This window comes from Aythya ferina, assembly GCF_964211825.1.
Source record: "Aythya ferina genome assembly, chromosome: 2".
NCBI classification, from domain to species: Eukaryota; Metazoa; Chordata; class Aves; order Anseriformes; family Anatidae; genus Aythya; species Aythya ferina.
The window spans coordinates 147,524,722-147,545,216 of record NC_140297.1 but is presented as its reverse complement, the minus strand read 5'-3'; the positions used below and the strand labels follow the sequence as shown (position 1 = coordinate 147,545,216).

Here is a 20,495-nt window from a genome sequence, read left to right as displayed (position 1 = left end):
TTTATAGACCCAGTGATTATAATGATGCATGGGAACAAAAATAGATTTATAACAATCATAACATCCAGGACGGCAATACAAATAGTGAGAATAAAAAACAGGGAAAGACAAATACCTGTCTGGAAATATGTCTACTACTGAATCAATAAGCTGATGTCCTACCAAAAGCACATCATTACAGATTGAAAGCAGAGTAGTATCAGTAAATTTCAGTCTGCCTAATAAAAGTGGTCATTTTTCTCCAACTTTATGTATGGCTACAAGTTGCAATAAACCATTTATTTTAACCAGATAACTGTTACTGCATCACTGTTAAACAATTATTTTTAAAACATACTAGTAATATTCCTGTGTCATGGAACAGACAACTCGATGCCTCTATTCACTATCTCAGGTTTGCTAGTAAAAAGAAGAAATCTTGATTTTTAAGTTTCTTTTCCTATTACATCTTGTAAACTATGTTATGGATAATGAATAATTACAGGAACATAACTTTTAAAAAATAATTCCAGGCTGTGTTTTTTCCCTGTTATGGCATGTAGTTACAAACGTGGTTCTTCTAAACACTGCTGAGAACAGCTTGGTTGTAGCATGGACAAGTGTTTATTACAGGGTTTGCTGCCTCGTCCTATGATTCTGTTCTCTGCAAAGCACATCTTAACTAATTCCCAAAGGCAAAGTGGCAACGTTGTAAAACACTTGCGAAAACATTCAAACTGCACTTTAAACCTTGTTAAAGCATAGTTCTTCTCTGGAAAGTCACACTAAAAAAGGCATTGTGGGATTCTGTATTTATTGTCTATTTGTGATTTTCAGATCAAACATGCTAAGTACAACTATATAGTTTCCTCCTAACATCCACAGCCAGCTCCACAGGCTCTGACGGGATTAGAAAGTTGAAACTTTCATGTCCATGCATCGAAAATGATGGTCTCCTTAGCATCTGTTCAAATCTGCTCTCCTCACTGAGACAGATACACCTTGGTCCCCATCCATTAAGGTGAATGAGCTTCAGGAGGATCTGTTTTGTTCTCATTAGTCTGTGTTTTTTATCTTTTTTTTCACTGTGTATGGCAGTAAAATGTCTTATCATCCAGGTCAGCAAATCTAACTCTAAACATAAATACAAAGAAAAAGTAGATCTATTGAAGAAGATGACTCTTCTTACCCATAGCCACACTTTCAACTAAACAATTTCAATGCCTTTTTTTTGTTGTTTTTTTTTTTTGGTCTGTTTCGTGGCCTAAAAAATTTGGATCTCTAGAAATTTCTCATACGAACAACATTCTCTATAAACATTAACCTGTAGTAGAAAAGGCTTATGAGCTGCATTTTTATTTCTCTAGAGAGCCAGTTGTTGTGTATTTATGGCTAGCACCAGCAGTGAGATGACAAAGCCCAATATAAATCCCACTGAAATTCAGTTGCACTGTTCAGTTAACCATGGGAGCTTGCTATGGCTTTGGTACTTTTCTTTCTGTTGTATCTGAGAGGAGAGCAACTGGCATCACCTACCTCCCAAGGTTAGGAATTGACACTGGAGCTTGATGTTCCCACTCAGAAGACATACATTGCTGTGTCCTAGCTCTTAGCCTCTGAGGGGATAAACCTAGTTTGACTTAAATAACTTCTGATGATGGATCTGGTGTAGTGGTGGTGACACTTTAAGCTGGTCCCTATATAAAGAATAACATACTCAGGCATACCTGTACATGGTCAATGATGTCCATTTCAAAAATGGTCCTTCCCTCCACCCCACAAAGATAATATAGAGAAAGATCCCGTCCACAGCCCTACTGTCTCTTTGTCTAGACAGTATGATCATTAATATATCTAAGAATAGATATTAAAGTACTAAATGCTTCTGAAAAGATTACAGGAACAGTTACAGCATCCATTCAAGTTGCAGTAGCAATTGAGTGCTAACTGCAGCCCAACAGATGTCAGCAATACTCCTCTGGGTGGTCAGATTTCCATGACAGTTTTCATATTCCCTCTTACCAAGAACTCATCCCTAATGCAAGTTCTTGAATTTTTATTGTGCTGCTGAGTGTAACCAGCATCTGTTTCAGTCTTTGGTTAAGCTTGATGGGTGTTCAAACAGTTGCAGATGTGTAAAGCAGGAATGTGCTGGGCTGTCCATCTTGTATGCTATGGCTTCCTGATTTAGTGTTGCTGGATTTTTATGAAATAATATGCAAGCTTTTTCCACCTCATTCTTTTGCCAATCCCGCATAGCCTCATGACTCAAAGGGGCAAAACTGCACAATTCAGAGCCAACATGGGCTCCAGATTTCAAACGCTTGAGAGCTGGAATATCCAGAGATGAGGTTTTGGTCTGGCCTGTGAAATAGAACAGAAAACCATCTGTGAAAACTGGATGCACGTTTAGGTTTGGCTTCTACCCCAGGATCCCACAGCATCTGAAATATGGACGATAATCACTTTCTGGATAACTGCAGGTTGGGAGAAGAAATACTTTCTTCACACCTTCAAGGGGAAAGTTGTGCTCTCATCCATAGCATGGGGAAGCAGCCTAGAGCAGGCCTAATGGGGCAAAGCCCTGTGGCAGTTCTCCAGACCTGCTAAGGTAAAGGGATGCAAACCCAGCAGTGTTTGATTCATATTTCTTTAAAAAAATATATAAATAAATAAATAAATAAATAAATAAACTAAAAAACTTTTCTAACTAAAAACACCACATGGCAAGACGAGAAAGGAAGAAGTGTGGGGCCCCTTGCCCAGCAGTCGGCATGAGCACTTGGCCGGGGCGGTGGGGCTGCTTCTTTCATTCCCACATCAGCAGGGAAGGGAAACCAGCAGGGTTCCTCCTTCCCCTCGCCTCCCCCTTACCGACCTTTGTTTCCCAGCCAGCCTCTCTCCTGGAAATCCCTGGGGAGTTGGGCAGAAAGGGGCCCACGGGCTCAGTGAGAAATGGCAGCCCTGGGTGAGCTCCAGGCCCCCTGTGAGAGCTGGCTGTGGGGCCGCAGAGCCCACAGCTCAGCTGCCAGCAGTGATTTTTTAAACAAGTGCCCTATAAGCCTGGTTGCTGAGACATGTTGTCTTGGAGGCACGTGTCTCCCTGCCAAGCCAGCTGCGTAGGGGAGAAAAAAAAAGGGGGGGGGGGGGGGATAGACAGACAGACAGACAGACAAGAGCCCAATTAAACCCTCCCCTGGCCAGCCCCTGACACTCCCTCCTCATTTTCCAGTCTGTGGTTAACAGCACTCAAAGGGTTCCATTAAGTCATCAAGTTTTACAGGTTCCTTAAAAAAAAAAAAAAAAAAAGGAGAGAGAGAAAAGTTTGGTCATGGTAGGGAATGAGTGATCAAAGCTGAGCCAAAGCTTCCTGTTACACCGGGACTATATATATATCGTGTCTTTAATGTTGAGGGATGTAAGCAGGCTGCTAGGAGGCTGGAGCACACTAGCTGACTCTCTGCCTGATTTCCCAGCTCGCTGAGGTTTCTTCCACCGACCACAATGAACAAGTTCCTGTGCTGCACACTTGTGGTAAGTCCCTTCAGAGAGGTAGATAGGCTTTAAGATGCAGTACGGCTTCAGAGATGAGGCTGTAAAGACCTAGGGCTCTTATTTTGTGTTTTGTTTTATAGATGTTTTGTTCCGTTTCATGTTTGTTTTGCTTTTGGTTTGTTTCTTTTCTTTTCTTTTCTTTTCTTTTCTTTTCTTTTGCATTCTCTTTGATTTCCTGGTAAACCTTTTTTATTTCATCACACTGAGTTTTCCTGGTGAGGTTTGGAGTGAGATGGACACATCCAGCTTCAGGGAGGAAGCAGAGATTTTGTTCACATTCTTAAGGTAGTGGCATGATTTGGTTTCTTTTTGCCTTCTTTTTTATTTTCCTCTCACCCTTGGTAAGGCTTCATTGTACTGGACTAACATAAAACACTGTATCTAGGAATGAATTTTAGAAATAGTAGGCTGGAATGTTTGGTTTTGATTTACAAAAGCTCCATCCTTGCCTGTCTGTATAATCTTTCTTACAGTGGCACGAGTCAGTGTCTCAGATACTGGCTTTCTTTCCCTGAAAAACCACTGTGGACTCCAGAAGAAAAAAAAAAAAAAAAAAAAAAAAAAAAAAGCACAAGCATGTGGTGCTTATTTTGGCTTAGAAAATTCAGCTTCATGTGCAAGAAAATGATGAATTAGTAGCTGTGTCTGTAGCTTTTACAGAAAATGTCGGGTTATTAGAACTGGTATAAGCCCCTGCTTTAATAAGTTTTTGTTTACATGGTGATTCAGAAAGATACTTCCAGATGCAAATTTAGAGATGTTAACAGTGCAGTAAATCTTTCAAAATACCATTTAATCCGTTTAGCTGCATGGAATTTTGTATGATGTCAGTTTAATTAAAACCTGCATACAGACAGATACTGTGTAACATCTACTTAGAGACTATTCATGTTTTGGATAAGAAAACTTTTAAATAAAAACATTAAGAATAATATTCAAAGTAGGGTATTATATGTGTCTGTGCAGTAACTTTTTTCTCGTTTGTTTTGGTGAGTACAGTGGCATTAACCTTGTGGTAGAACATTAGTTTTGAGTTCCAGTTATTTTGAAAGCTCTTTATAAATGCCCTGAGATTTCCAGGATCCGATGAGTAATACATGTTTATTACTTTCTGGAGAACTTTCTGAAAGAGCTTTTTGAGAAACAAACCAAAGCAATTAATGGGGCAAGGGAAGCAAAAATTGTCAGGCTCGTGGTTGGCAAATTGAAATGCAAGGCAACTTTTTCGTCTAAGTTATGATGTTCCTTCTTTTTCTATACGGAAGCACAAAATGTCAATTTGGGAATTTCAGCAAATAGCCTGCTATCAGCTTGCCTTCTTATCTGTGGTTGTCATAAAATAATCACATCAACATTTTGGTTTTAATTAGGTGTAATGTGCCTGTTCATGTTCTTTCACAAAGTAATAACATTTGGTGAAGTTCAGCATAATCCTCTGGCAGTGGAGTCTCTGAGCTGAAATATATCACACTGACAGGAGTACATACCAGAGAGCTTCATCATTCAACTCTTTTTTTCCTCCATTTAAAAGGAATTTATTTCATGTTATTGTGAAGTTTAAGTGCTGTCAGATGTGCTACAGCTCAGAGAGCAGTTTTAGGTTCTGTTTTTATAAAAGCATTTGTAGGAGGCACGACAGCAGTTGAGGGTTGTGTGTGTTTGGCTCACATACCTTAAAGCCAGTTTGGAGTCACCATAGCTAAACGGGACAGTTTGGACATGGTGTACTTCCAGCCTTGGCCTCTTTGCTAGTTTCAGAAAGGGGACCTGCTGTGGCAGTGCATGCATGTGTTTGTTGGAACACTAAAACTGCTTACAAACAGACAAGCATTATGAAATAGGACGGAATTGAAAGAAATTCCACAGAGCTGGATCTCGTTACTTGTCACGTAACTATCTTGACCCTTAAACTTGACCTTTCTCTATTTTGGATCTCTTGGGCACATGTGACATGCTTTTTCTGGCCTGCCTGCTGGGTTTGCAGTGTGTAGGCAGTGGTGGCTTTGCAGCCTGTGAGTGTAGGAGTTATCTTTCTGTCTGACTTTCATTCTTTCTTTCTGTTTGTCTGTCTGCATGTATGTTGGTTAAAAATAAAACACCAAAGTTACCAGAAGAATTTTTTTTTAAATATTGTCAGAATTTAAATTACACACACTTTTCTAATCTCATTGAAACTTTAATTTTGCTCCTTTTGTAGTTAACTTTCATTCCAGTGGAATTACCACTCTGGTCTTCCTGGAGAAAGATATCTCTTTAGTATTTTTGGTATTTGTCCACAATGTTGGACTTATTGTTTCTTTAGCTACCCCGTCAGTTGTTAGTGATTCTGTTCAATGCAGCAGTAACCTGTAGTGCTGGTGGTAACATCCCAGGCTTGGGCTAGCTGTATGTCTTGCTGTCACTCTGATGGATAATGTTCCAAAATAGGATTTGTTGACAAGATACAGCTTTTGGTGACTAGCTGGTTATTCTTTCCTGCTTTCTCCCTCCACAAGCTTCAGGGAAGATGTAACTCACATAAATGAAGATACAAAACTGCTCTTCAGCTGAATGTCATTCTCCTTCCATTGAAAACAATAGTTTAGACCCCTAAATTGCTTTCTGAATGAAAACTAGCTGTGCGTCACAAAAGTCTCTACAAGATTCGAATTGCTAATGTATCACATTAACAGATGAGATGGAGAAACGAAGATGGTGGTTGATATCCACATTTTTTGAATACAGGCAGCTCAAGAGAGTCACTGGTTACATTTCTTGAACAAAACAGTGGCCACCAATCTACAAAGCATCTTCTATTCAAAAGTAGATGTTACATCCAAATTGAGTAGATTGCATTGAAACAGTTGGCAGAATGGTGGAACAGCTTTATAAGCAAATCTCAAACCAGCTGAAATTACTGTTTTAACTTTTCTTGTTTGAGATTTGAAAATTTCCCAGCTGGCCAGATGGATGGATGTCATTTCTTCCTACATGACAAATATTTCATGCTAGCTATTTACAATAGATGATGGTGGATCTGATCCAGCATGACAGTGTCTTGTACTGGATATATGTAGAAATATGGTTCTGATTTGACAAGCTATTAGTATGGGGGACCTCTTTAATACCATTCAGTGTTATATTTTGCCACAAGGATTTCTCTGGGGTCTGTGGGTGATTTCAGTGAGGCATTCTGCCTCAGGACTGAGGGCCTCCTACCTTATCTTTGTCCAAATACTTTGTGTAGAAAAGCAAAGTAGGAGAGTTGTGAGGTTTTACTTTCAACCCAATGCAAACAGTAGGAGTGATCTGACAAATGCTGTCAATGATTATTTATCAAGCAGGAAAATATGCTTAGGAATAGTTGTGGAATGCAAAACTGAAACAGATTTATCTTTCTCAGCAAATTAAACATTCTCCTTTGGTCTGCAAACCAAAACCACAAAACCAAGCTATATAATAATATTTTCATATGTTGAAAAACCACTTTATTTTCTCTCACAAAGCAGTGATTTAAGGGGATGATGCTTGAAAGATTTTTGCTTTATTGGCTTTGTCTTCCAGTTCATTTTAATTCAACAAGAAAAGGCAAACAGCTCTTTGCCTTACATTTAAAGATGAAAGAAAAGGGCGTGTACTTTTTTTCATGCCTGAGATCTGAAATGAAATTTTACTATCACATTATTTCTCTTTCAAAAGCAGCTTCTAAGGGCTCAAAGAAATGGACTGCATAGGCCTTTTATGTGAGGATTGACTGTTCTGTGTATGTTGACGTAAGGATGGTATGGAAAAATATTACTTTAGGCCTAATGTGTTTAGCGACAGAATCAAAGAATTGCTTTTTAGCCTTGGGTAGCTCATTTTTGGATAAAACATGCTAAGTAAAATTACAAAAACATTGAACTATTAGAATATTTACAAATATTAGTCCAATTTTGCTATCATCCACTAAGCTAAAGGCTTCAGTATGTTTATCAGCAAACCCTGCTCTCAGTTATCGCAGTATATACTTGCATGACACTGGCTTACACTGGGTTTATACTTCAGTATTTGCAGTTCATCCCAAGTCCTTGCATGGAGATGGCTAATCTTGAGAGGAACTTGAGAGGAACTGTCCCGGGGTGATGGAAGAGGACTGAACTTTTCAGTCCTTTCAGAACTGGGGCCAGGGCTCTAGAGGTGAATTTCACCTGACAGGTTGACAGTTGTAGTTAATGATACTAGATTTTGTTTTGTTTTGGTAATTATTCTATTACTGATAGCTTCTCGTATTCATAGAACAAACAACAACAACAAACAGGTTTGTTTTTTTTTTTTTTTTAAGCTGAGCCTTGCATTTCACTGCCGGTAGGATCACCCTTTACAACTGAGTGCATTCTGAGTCAGAGTAAATGTTACTTCGCTGAGATGAGCAAGGTGCTGAGAATCATTGGCTTCCGTTGGTTTGGGAAAGTAAAGGACTTGCTTAGGGCTTAAAGTTGTAGAGGAATGCCTATGTCTTTTGTGTCTGTTCCTCAGGTCTTCCAGGAATCTGAGCAGCGTATTTGCTTTCAGAAATGCGTCAAGGGCTATACTTGAAGTACTTGGGTTTCTTGCACCTGCTTCTCGGTAAAAGGCAGTTCCCAAACTTCCTCTGACGAGAGAATCCCCTGTTCATTTCCCAGCATTATTCTCTAATCAAGAAAGTTCTTCTCTTTCCATGTGTGTGCTATCTCTACTGAGTCTATAGGCATTGTTTTGACTTGTCAAGCTATTGACTCTTCATGGCGAGGCTCTGCATTTCCTTCTCATCTTTCTTGACACCTCTTCTGGTCTGAATTAACCTCTCCTAAACAAGGATGAACAGATTTTTATGCAATCTACTGAATGATAAATCCATAACTTTGGTTAAGTAGACTCCCACTTCAGTTTCTTAAAGGTTAAAGGGTAAAATGAAGCCAGACCTCAAGTTCCTTAATTCTTTCAAACTGGAATGTGCCTTTTTCTGCACTAAGTGCAAAACAGGCCAATGACAGCATGATTTTAGGAGAAATCCCACTTTCTGTGCAGCTCTCAGGAAGACTAACAGTTTGGGATTAGGAAGTTTGATGACTGTATTTACACATGCTCCAGCGGTGCTATTCCTTACAGCAGAGATTCAGGAGTTTAGCCCACCTTTATGTATGGGCATCTAGCTCAATCAGAGGCTTTACGTGACTGAGAATTTGCTACCAACTTGGTCCTGGCATGGCTTAAGAGAAATGTCAGGAATGACATAAAATGCATTTAATTAGCATTTTAATTTGATTCAGGAACATGCTTTTGAAAGGCCTCACCCAATCATCCTTGTTTGCTGTATTTCAGTTTGCACATCAGAGCAGACTTAGAAGCGCACAAGGTGGATTTACAAAAATAAACTGGATTGATGAAATTAAATCCAGAGATGGACTCCAGAGATGCACCAGATGTGCCGTAACCACTAAAGCATGCTCAGTCCATGATAGCAGATTGAAGTTAGTCCCAATTAACCCCTGCCAAATCATGCATAATGTGGATGTCAGGTGCTCAGCACCATCTGTTTTGCTGTACAAATCTGCTGTAACAGGTGACCCAACTTGCTAATCTAAGCACAACTAGGGGGATGTTCGTCAGTATTTCTTAGGCCAGGGGAAAAGACAGTTTAGTGAAGTTCCCCTCTAGTTTATTTTGTGACAAGAAGTCCCTCATTCTGTTTACACCAAGTTGCTGCAGTAAAACTCCAAAATCCTGCTTAATTACCTTCCACCACCTTTCCTGCTTTTTTGCAAATCTTCTGAAAAACTGGTTTTGCTTGGGCACTTGGTTCAAGGATAACTTCAAGGATAACACAAGGTTGTGTGTTAATAACCAGAATAGTCACATGTGCTGTCTGCTTTCTGTCTGCATAGAAGACAATCTTGCAGATCTATTAATCTGAGTACTATTAAGAGACCTACAGCAGCCTCATGAAGAAGGGTGGTGTTGGGGATTGGAGTCTAGAAATGTACTTAACAACATACTAATGGCCACACTGAGTCTAAGAAAAAAATTGACTAGGAAGAAGCCCTAAAAAGTCCCTAAACACCCCTGTTGTCTGTGGCAGGATTTGATGCATAGAGGAGATTCAAGAGAAAGGTAGAAACATAGTGATATTTTTCCAAAACATTCTTCCAGACTCAAGCAATTTGTGGTTTGGGATTTCCTGATCAAGAGGCAATGTTTGTGTTTAATTGACCTTTATGTGAATTTTCTTCTTTTACTACGTCCTGTTGCATTTTGCACCACCACTTAGGATGTCCTGTGGCAATGAGTTACAAATGTTAACAATCAAACCATAACAGTAGTGGGTAATCTAGCTCTGTGTTGAAAATGATGTATGAGATGTTTTGGTAAAATACCAAGATATTAATTGCATTTATAGCATTAGTTTGACTGAAAGGTCTTTAGTTATAATTGTTTACTTAGTAAGAGTTTGACCCAGAGTACATATGGCTCAGGCATGGATTATTACAGCTATAATATAATGTGTGTTTTGGGGAAGAAAGGGAAGACAGGTGCGATGTGCTTTTCTATTAAAAGCACAAAGAAAAAAATGACACACAAAGACTGATAGTCCTTCTAGTGACACTGATATATTAATCGTATTATTATGTTTATTGGTTACATTCATTTAGATGAAGTGTTCTGCTTGGCAGTAATAGTTCATAGCTTTTTGGTGTTCCAAAGTTAAAACTTAGCATAGCCTCACCCACATATTGTTCAGGTATGGTTTTGCTCTTCTCAGTCTGGACCTTTGTATAATAATTTTTCTTCTGAATGATGCTATAATTAAAATTTGAATCAATTCCTCTCTGCAGCTGTGTTGCATTGTTATTGACTTGCTTCACTTAGCAGTTGGGTCTTCAGGAAGGGAATGCCTCTGTTTTTCCCCACAAAACCCCATGCTCTCATACCCCAATTAAAGAAGTTGAATTCTTTTAAGCTGTGAATCATCCCCTGCAGCTCAACCTCTCACTTGCCTCTTAGATATGATTTCCAGAGTAAATTGTCGTGTAAGAAAAATAGACAAATTATTGTCAATCTTACTTCTGCATGTTATCAAGAGAAGTTGATCAGCCTTGAAACGGTCCACCAAACTGTTTGGCACCTGACAGTGCATGAGCAAGAACAGCGTAGGCACAACCTGCATATTGGGTTGCTGTCCCTAATCATTTTCACAGTTTCAGATTTTCATCTGTGTGTGGTACTGTCTTGGGCTTCCACAGACATCTGCATGAAATATAGGTTTATTCTTGTCTTTGTGGCATTTGTGCCGCATGTTGCAGTCTGTTACGTTCTGCGAATGGAGTGCATGTGTCCATGAAAGGCTGGGACTCTGTGGGATGTTACAATACCTATTCCTGAATTAAAAACATAGAATAAAACCTGAATGTGCACATCAGTAATTGATGTGATTATCAAGACTTCCTTATTACTAGCGTAACAGTGGTAGATTTACCAAGGGTGGGTGCACTTTTCATCAATGGAAAGCCATTCACTTTCAAAAAATGTGCTGCACCCTCTTGTTAAATAGACTGCATGAAACAGATCCAGTCATTTAAGAAAAATGGAGCTGTACATCATCATCAAACCTCAATGAGCAATGAGGAATTTCTTACAATGGAAGACACTGTGCATTGAAATCGCAAGAAAAAGTGGATTCCCTACATGTAGAAATAGAAAAGTAACAGGGTGAAGGGTAACTAGAAGAGGCTGTGGGGAATATCCGTACTATCTCCATTTCATTCTTCAGCCTGTTTAGGCATAGCTATATCAAAAGTGGATTCACAGACAACATGAGAATGCAATTAAGAATATTTTGAATTCCTAATTTAGGCATCTCATATTACTTGGTGCAAATGCTCTGACTTGTGTTAATGCAGGTGAATGATTTAATTATCTTTTCCTGCCTTAATAAGAATTTCAGGTAATAAGTGCCATGCTGTGGCAAAAGTGAGGCTCTTAGGTGAAGCCTCTTCAGGAAAATTTAGTCTAAGTGAATAAAAATAGTTAATTTCGCTTACACTTTGTGGACATCTACATAGGAAAAGAGGAAAATATATTCTTGAAATTGAATTTGCAACTCTGCATTAGCTAGCTGGGATTAAAATAGCAGCAAAGACCTTCAAAGCTAGATCTTTAATTTGAATGGATACCTAGAAATTTTTTTTCACTCAGTGCCAGTTTACTTAACGTTTATAAACCATACAAGTTTTAAAAGGGAGGCAGCACGTACATCCGTGCTCTCAGTGTGAAGCCTGAGCTCATGGCAAATCCTGCAGAGTAGGGGCTGTACTTAGGGAAGTAAACAAGAGTCCTTTTTTTTTGGTGGAATCACATAACCAAAGTTTTTATTACAAGACCAAAATGACGTGATTTCAAGGCTGTCTCCACAGAGGGGCAGACCATTAAAGCCTAAATCTCACAAGCTAAGCAGACTTGGAGGAAACAAGAGGGGTTGTATGTGGTGGCACCGGACCTGTTCCTAGGACAGCATTAAGCATTCTCTACCTGTGGTTTTAGATAGGTCAAGCTAATGCTTTAAATTCCTATTCCAGCTTGTTCACTTAAGTCCTTAATGCACCTTTCATTAACTGTAGCTTTCTCTACCTCTGTCTGAAGCTACCCCTTTATACTTGCAGTGACTGGCATGTTTTACCCCCAGAGCTGCAGTATTTCAGGGAACGATTAAATGGAAGGTGTTAAAAAGCCATCTGTATTGTTCTAGCTATTTGTTGCAGGTAAATATACACGTTGTAAGGAATCATCCTTTAAATGTGTCTGTAGCAGTGGTACAGTATGCTTGTCAGATTTGTATGCTCAGATACTTTGTATGCTCAAGAAGGCAAGCGTGGATAATCCCTGCCTTGCTGTACGTCAAGCATGATGCCAGTGAAACTAGTAGGCTGGGTTTGCTGGTATCAGGGGGCAGAGATGATTGCCCAGTGATAATAAAAGGATGTAAGTGGGAGAAGGGTAGGTTTGGCAGTTCTGTGAAGAACAAAGAAGTACTTACGTCAGGAAGCTTTGCTGGATAAGGCCCTGAAATTTTCCCATTCTGAGACAGACATGGGAGAATCCAGAAGCTGGATAATTTACCAATTTGAAACACAAACATTTTTTGAAAATAGCAATGTGGATAGACTCACAAACTCATTAAAGCATAGGTTTCTTTGAGTCTGTGGTGCCCCAACATGACCAATGTTTTCTTTCTCTGTGGCTAGCTCTTGGACATCTCCATCAAGTGGTCCGTCCAGGATGTCTCTCCCCACAAGTATCTCCATTACGACCCAGGGACATCTCGTCAAGTGATGTGTGACCAGTGCCCTCCCGGGAGCTACGTAAAGCAGCACTGTACAGCTACCAGCCCGACGGTGTGTGCCCCCTGCCCAGATCAGTACTACGCCGAAGACTGGAACAGCAACGATGAATGCCAGTACTGCAGTGCTGTTTGCAAGGAGCTGCAGTACGTCAAGCAGGAGTGCACGAGCACGCAGGACCGCGTCTGCGAGTGCATCGAGGGGAGGTACCTGGAGCTGGAGTTTTGCTTAAAGCACGCGGAGTGTCCTCCCGGGTTCGGTGTCGCGCAGCCAGGTACGTTCCACTTCTCAATAAGCAGAGAAGTAATTAGCGCTCTGCAGCACGTTGAAAGCTCATGGTGCTTACAAGATTGGGAAACAAGCTTGTCCAGATGAAGGTGCAGGACAGTAAATTGTAAAGGCAATTGAACCTGTTCCTAGTCTGCTTCATTTGGACCGTAGCCAAAGGAAGATTTCTCAGTGGAATACCCTGCTCCTACTGTAATATATAACTTAATGGCAGTAGCAAATGTAGCAAATTGCACTCTAATGAGAAACATGATGGATTGCCTCTTTTAAAGGAACATTATCTGGAATGTAGTATTTGTGTGTGTGATAAATAATAATGTTTTTCATTGTGAAATCTGCTGTTTCAAGCAACTGTATATCTTGACAAACACCAGGAGCACTAAGTGTTTGACACCAAGTGCATAATTATAACAATATTAATATAGCTCTAGCAGCACAGCAATATGTGGTAATAATTAATTATCATTGTCCTAAGTGGAACTCTTTGGGAAACTGTTGCTATTATCATACAAACAGCCATTTCTTTGTCGAGCGGACTGGCACTGTGCTGAATGTCTGGTGGGGATACGGAGTGAAGCGGCGCTTTTCAGTGGAGTGTATTCTTCATTTGAGACAACACAAATTGTTAAACCAATAAGTTCTTCTCTCCAAACAAAATACATTATTTATCATTTGGCAAATGTCACGGCACAGTTTAGCTCCGATATTAAATACAGCCTGAAAGAATTGTAAACTGTCATTGTACTGGAGACCGATAACTTCCTGGAGAAGAGCATTGAGGAAGGGAATACAGACAATCAAGGCACCTCATATGCAAACCTGTAGGCAGCTAATCTCCAGAGCTACAGAACTACTCCCTAATAGTTACACATACAGAGTGAGAAATGCTAGGACCGGTTGTACATTTTAGAGCTGTGCTGAGTGATAGCTCAGGAGGCCTTTCTCTGGTTATAAACATCACACTGGAGAACATCTTTAATGTAGGGAGCAATGTCACTGCTGCCTGAGTAATTGGTTAAGCGAGCTCTACCCTGATGTCACATCTGCTCTTGCCACCATTAAGCATTTCCATGCAGCTCCATTGGCAACAGCCACATTTCCATGTTATAAACCTTCATTAACCTACATTGCTGTAGCTCGTGGCTTGGGTTAATGAGGTGCTGCTGCCGTATCTCAGCAGCGAGTCAAAAATTACAAAGTTCTCAGAAAGCCCACCCAGGAGACAAAGAAAGAAGCCGAAACTGTCCAGGCAACCCTGCAAGCACAGTGAAACCATGCTGCATAAATTTGAATTCCTCAGTTCAAAATGAAACAAACTTTGGAAGCAGATCAATTGTTGAATCGTGTAATTTATTGGAAAGTCGGTTTCCAAAAGCCCATCAGAATGAACCAGCTAAACCTAAGCAGACCTCAAACAAGGAGCGAAAACATTGTAAAAATAATTGTGTCCCCCTGTTTCAACAGTCTGTTTTGGAGATGAGGCACTGACTAAGAATTTAATGGGCACAGATCACGTTGTCTTCCTGCTATATGATACTGTTGAACTTTGTACTGACGTAAATTCAGATGAAATAAAACTTGAGCATAGAAAAATATGCTTCCACTGCCACACAGCATGGCTTAGAGCCTTGTTCAGAGCATACAGCATTAGAAATGAAATCCGACTGTTTCCCCACTGCTGGTAGCTAGTGCTTACATCGGGCAGATCGCTCAACTTTGGTCGTCCCCACTTCTGCATGTAAGCAACTCAGGTTGTGCTCCCTGCTGCCATGGTCGGCCCCGTACCTGGCAGAGCTTTGGGTTGCAGCCTGCTTGGGAATCAGGGCCACTGCAGGGCAGCCTTATCTCCCTGCCACGCTGCCGCTTCCCCACGAGAATGGGGGATTCCAGCCAAACTGCAGGGAGCGGCGAGCCGGCAGACGGGCTGCGGCAGTTTGTGCCCTGAACGAGGGTGGGCAGATAAGTGGCGAAGCAGAAGCTGGTGAGGTTACAGGGGAAGCTCTGAACAGGCTGATGTACCGCTTGCAGGGACTCTCCTTTCTTCCCCTTCCTCACCGATGAAACACGTGTCTGTAGTAGGGAAAGTTGCTAAAACTTCAGACTTCTCAGAAAAAAAGCAATTGCTGCCTGCTCAGGTGCAGATGTTGACTGGAGTTTTGTACAGATCAGAGGCACCGGCAGTGCCTGTTGGGGAAGCAAACACCAAGGCAGGCGTGCATGCGGCCTTCCCCAGCCCCTCTGCTGTTGGCTGCAGAAATCAAAGGGTTTGGGAGGGTGGCAATACAAAAGGGCTGTGATTTCCAGGTGCACAACAGCTAAAAAATCCCCCTTTGTTTTCACTTACTGTCTGATGAAAGAAGTGGTAGATCAGGTGTACTCAAATATTGTTTATTTCATGGCTAGCTGAAAGCTCAAGACTCTTCTTCTCTGAGGAAATGTCCCAAATAAATAAAATCTACTTTATTGATAGCATTATAATAAGCATCCACATGCAAATACTACCAAAATACACTAGATGGAGGCACATTCATATTCAAATATAGTTTCCAATTATTTCCAAATAATTTTAAGCATGTGCTTAAGTCCATGTTCAATAATGCAGTCTTAGATCTTAGACCTGAGGCACTTGCTTAAATGTTGGCTGAATAACTGTGAATTAAATGAAAAAATAAATGAATGTGTATTAAATATTTTTCCTATACTAGATGGTGCTTTCTTTGCTTTAAAAAATATTTTAAAGAGCCAACATTCAAGCCAAGAAAAAAAGTTCAAAACTGTTGGTGAAATTATATTTTCCTGAATAATTTGATACTTCAGAAGGGGAAGTACTTATCAGAGGGTCTTTAGTTGATATTTAGTTGAGTTATTTTTGGCTAGAGCTGAAGTACTTCATTTGAGTAAGGTTCTGCGCAGTTATTACAAAGTTCAATTTAGAGGAATGTCTTGTGCCATTTAATTATTTTACAGAGTATTTGTATGGATGAAGTGTGAAGGTCAGACATCATGTAATATCTGAATAGACTCAAGTAATTACTGACTTAAAGACCCTTACAGAAATTGATAACAAGTGCATTTAAGAGTACTGTTTATTCTGTTACTTTAACAGGAACTTCAATCTCTGAAAGCAGGTTTTAAAAAAAAAATAAAATAATGAAGTGTTTTTTTCATTACTGTGATTCCTGCATAGACTAGATATGTGAAAAACAGAAGCCATCACAATTTTGGGAAGAATATATATGTATTTGTTTCTTTTCTTTTTTTTTTTTTTTTTTTTTACCAGTTGAGGTTATATATAATTGGATGCATTGTTTTCCTGTTTCCACAGGTACCCCTGAGAGTGACACTGTATGTAAGAGATGTCCAGAGGGATTTTTCTCCAATGTAACATCATCCAAAGCAGCCTGCCAAAAGCACACAAACTGTAGTGCGCTGGGTTTCAAGATAGCATTGAAGGGAAATGCAGTTCGTGACAACATCTGTCAGGAAAATACAGATACATCAACTCAAAAATGTGGAATAGGTATGTATGATGTTATGTATCACATTAAACAGGAGTGCTCTGAAAACATACCTCTGAGTATTGTTATAATGAAAGTATCAGCATTTATGCTAAAGATACCCACTGATTTGCCTGCTACAGAACTGGATGTAGCCAGTGAGCAACAGCACTGTAAAGACCGCTTCTTAGTTCTAGTGTTTTTTAAACAGTTTTACTTAACATCCTTGCTGCATGCCACTTACTCCAGAGACAAGCAGGGCAACAGACATTACAACAACTGACATATTCTTTTTTTTTTTTTTTTTCAGATGTAACCCTGTGCGAGGAGGCTTTGTTTAGGTTTGCTGTTCCTACTTTACTTGTGCCTAACTGGCTGAACTTGCTAGCAGACAGTTTGCCTGGGACAAAGCTTAGCACAGAAAATATTGAACGGATTAAACAAAGGCACGGTTCACAAGAGCAGACCTTCCAGCTTATGAAATTATGGAAGCAGCAAAACAAGGAACAGGATATAGCCAAGAAGATTAATCAAGGTACCATATATTGATAGCACTTGTATCGTGAGCAACCTTCTAAAAGGCGTTTTAAAACTTGCTTGGGATCAGATTCCTTCTGGTGAGGTGTTGTGCTCTGAGGACTCACGGGGTTTGACAAAGATTTATTGGTGCAGTAAGCACAGTGAAGCTTAAGGGAAGCAGGAAGAGCATTTTCCTCATCAGCCCAGAGGACTGACTTCTTCCCAGACTTGTAGGCCACTTGGGAGTATGTGGTGCCACAGCCCAGATCCCCCTCTAAAGCTGTGCAATGCATGAAGAATTTTGATTAGGTGGGGAAAAACGTTTCCTGCAGTTGTATCTGAGCGCTGGCTGCTGAGGTTAGAGGGAGCAGGATGTATGCAACTGAAAGTACAATTTTCTGGTTTCTTTTTGTAAAGTGGAGATTGATAGTTTGAACCAGGACATCTATTTGCGGGATGGGAACACATGGGAATAAGGAATACACAGACATGCATTCCCTTCTTTTTACCTTCTGGTAGCTATTTGTTATGCCAATTGACTGCTTTGTTGGTGCTGAATCTGCCAAGACAGGTGTCAAAGTTGAAGTAGTGCTGCAATGTTAACACCAAGGTTTTTATGAAAGCCAAGCTAACTCTTTTCATGTAAGCCACCATCAACAACCACCACATTTGCATGACCTTTTGTCCACTGGGAATATCTTTGAAAAACGCTACAGAAATGTATTTTTTGCCTCTCCTTTTAAATAAGTATGCTTATGTCAGATTGTGAAATGTCTAGAATGCTTCAAAATGGAAAATAACTGTTTTAGCAAAGCCATCCTAGACATTTCTGAAGAAGAGCAAAACTTTCATTCACTGAAAACAAATATTGGGAGTCCTATCATGTACACAGAACAGTTTACAAGATAAATTAAGCAAGCTTATGGAAATAAATACTTGCTAGTAACTTTGTACGTAATTTGGGGCTGTTTGTATTTGCAAAGTTAATTACCTTCTTAAGTGCTTTTCAGAATTGGATCCTAAAAAAACAGCAGTGCTGAGAGAATAATTTGGCATAAAGAAAAAAAATGGAGCAGGAATATTCACTGCAATATTTTGGAAGTTTTTACAGGCCGTTGTACCATTGTCAGTCATTATACTTACCTGTTTTTTCTTTTTGCTTTCTATAGATATTGAACTTTGTGAAAGTAGTGTCTTAAGGCATATTGGCCACCCAAATCTCACCTTTGAACATCTCAACACACTGATGGCAAGCTTGCCAGGGAAGAAAGTGGGAAAAGAAGATATTGAGCGCACAATGAAACTGTGTCAACCTACGGAGCAAGTTCTGAAGCTTCTCAATCTGTGGAGAATAAAGAATGGAGACCAAGACACCATCAAAGGTTTAATGTATGGACTGAAGCACTTGAAAACATACCACTTTCCAAAAACCACCATACAAAGTCTGAAGAAGGTCATTAAGTTTCTTCAAAGATTTACAATGTATAGATTATACCAGAAACTCTTAGTAGAAATGGTAGGAAACCAAATTAAATCAGTGAAAGTAAGATGCGTCTAATTCAAGATATTTTTCATTCTCCACTGACAATTCTTCTCTAATTACTGCCAGCAGTAATTAAACTGGAACGTTGTTTCCCTACATTATGTCTTACTATTTATAGAAATGCCTGACTGGAATAGCTCTAAGTCTTTTGCAGTGTTCTTGGAGATTTTTTTTATTTTTTTTCTTGTTTGTTTGTACGTTTTGTTTGTTTGTTTTTAAATCACTTTTGTAAAAGCTGTTAACCTGTTGATAACACTAAGAGCCCGATTCAGCATTTTTGCACATTCAGAGTTGAAAAGCCCCACTATAGTCACTAGAGGAGAAAAGAATGCTGGACCTGGCTCTAATACAGTATTTGCTATTTATATTCTTTGAGGTATAAACATTTTTGTTGTACATATTTATTAAGTTAAATGGAAATTGTATGAGACAGAATTTTGGGAAGATAAATGAAAAGCACACTGTATATTTTCTAGTTAAACAAAAATGACCCCATATATTTTTCTGGCAAAATTTTGTAGCATGCTCTAAAAGTTCTTAATATCTTTACCTTTTGTATTTAAAGAAGTATTATTACTTAGTTTTATTTGTATAACTTGTGGTATCTTTGGGTAGGGATGTTTTAATTTATCCAACGATTTTAACTCAAATGTGGTGAAAATATAGCACGTGACCTGAATATTTAAATATTCTGTGAGGAAGTGAATGTACCATATTTAAGAAGCTGGATTTTTACATAGAATTTCATAATCTTATTTTATAAAACAATTAAATTTTTCAGTTTACTTTTCGACTGGTGTTTTACTCCTGACTCAGAAGTAGAAACTAATAACAGGGACATTCCACGTGGGTTTCGCTGCTTATCTTGGGTTTGGCTCTTTGCTAACTCCCTGCTTGGTCTAGTAGTTAATATGTGAGCCAAGTAAATATTGACCAGCACTAGCTTTTCCTGGTCACTGTACAGGCGTAAAAATAAATAAATAAATAAATATAAAATGTTAAAGTATTCGAGTTCAGAGGGCCCGGGTAGACGCTATGCAATCGGTTACAACTCCATAGACGTATGTGGCCCAACATCACCCTTGGCCTGGCATCATTCTTGGAGAGCTCACAACCTTTGCCCTAACCACAGCTTGTAATTTTATGGAGGAAAGATGATGCACAGGCCCTGACAGGCTTGGAAAGCCTTACATTTTGCCACTATGTTTAAAGGAAGGGAGCACAGAGAGGTCACATTAAAAAAAAAAAAAAAAAAAAAAAAAATTGCTTGCCATTGCCCTCAGCAGAATGAGGCACCTGCACAGAGATGGGCTCTCTCTGCAAAAAAAAGGACTGAAGAAAAGGGGAACAGTGTATGAATGTTGTTACCAAAAGCTCAAATAAGTTTAAGGGCTACTCATCATTCACAATACAAGCCAAAGGCTTTGGTGGCTGCAGAGAGAGACTGTACTGTGTTTTCTTTTTTTACTTCAAACTACATGAACAGAGCTTACGTATGCAACATATTCCTTTCCCTTGTGTAAAGGAAGGAAAAGCCATCAGACCTGAGTGACAAATATTCCTGTATTGCAGATGAGAGGATTTTAAGCAAAGAATGAAAAAGAGAACCCTGGTGGATGTGATAGGTGCTCATCAAAAGTGCTCTCTTACAGAGAGTACAAACACAGCTTTAAAGTACCCGTTTCCATTTTTCACTGAATTCTCAAACCACTTTTTGTATCAAAGTCCAACTATTCAGCAATAAACTCCCTTTTATATTTCACATGCTAATATTAGTAT

At 39.5% G+C, this 20,495-nt stretch overlaps 1 protein-coding gene and 1 long non-coding RNA gene across 2 annotated transcripts; one reads left to right on the top strand and one right to left on the bottom strand.

The window, feature by feature from the left end:
* On the bottom strand, positions 1-2,995 carry LOC311431016. The gene is made up of 2 exons (XR_014689189.1): positions 2,858-2,995; positions 1-2,343 (listed from the first exon to the last, which is right to left on the bottom strand). It is a non-coding gene; the product is annotated as an uncharacterized lncRNA (long non-coding RNA).
* Positions 2,996-3,184: 189 nt separating this feature from the next.
* On the top strand, positions 3,185-19,506 carry TNFRSF11B (TNF receptor superfamily member 11b). The gene is made up of 5 exons (XM_084508111.1): positions 3,185-3,513; positions 12,774-13,143; positions 16,483-16,677; positions 16,965-17,189; positions 18,343-19,506. The coding sequence occupies exons 1-5, from the start codon at positions 3,484-3,486 to the stop codon at positions 18,729-18,731; spliced, it is 1,209 nt and encodes a 402-aa protein (XP_084364237.1). The 5' UTR covers positions 3,185-3,483; the 3' UTR covers positions 18,732-19,506.
* Positions 19,507-20,495: the final 989 nt, after the last annotated feature.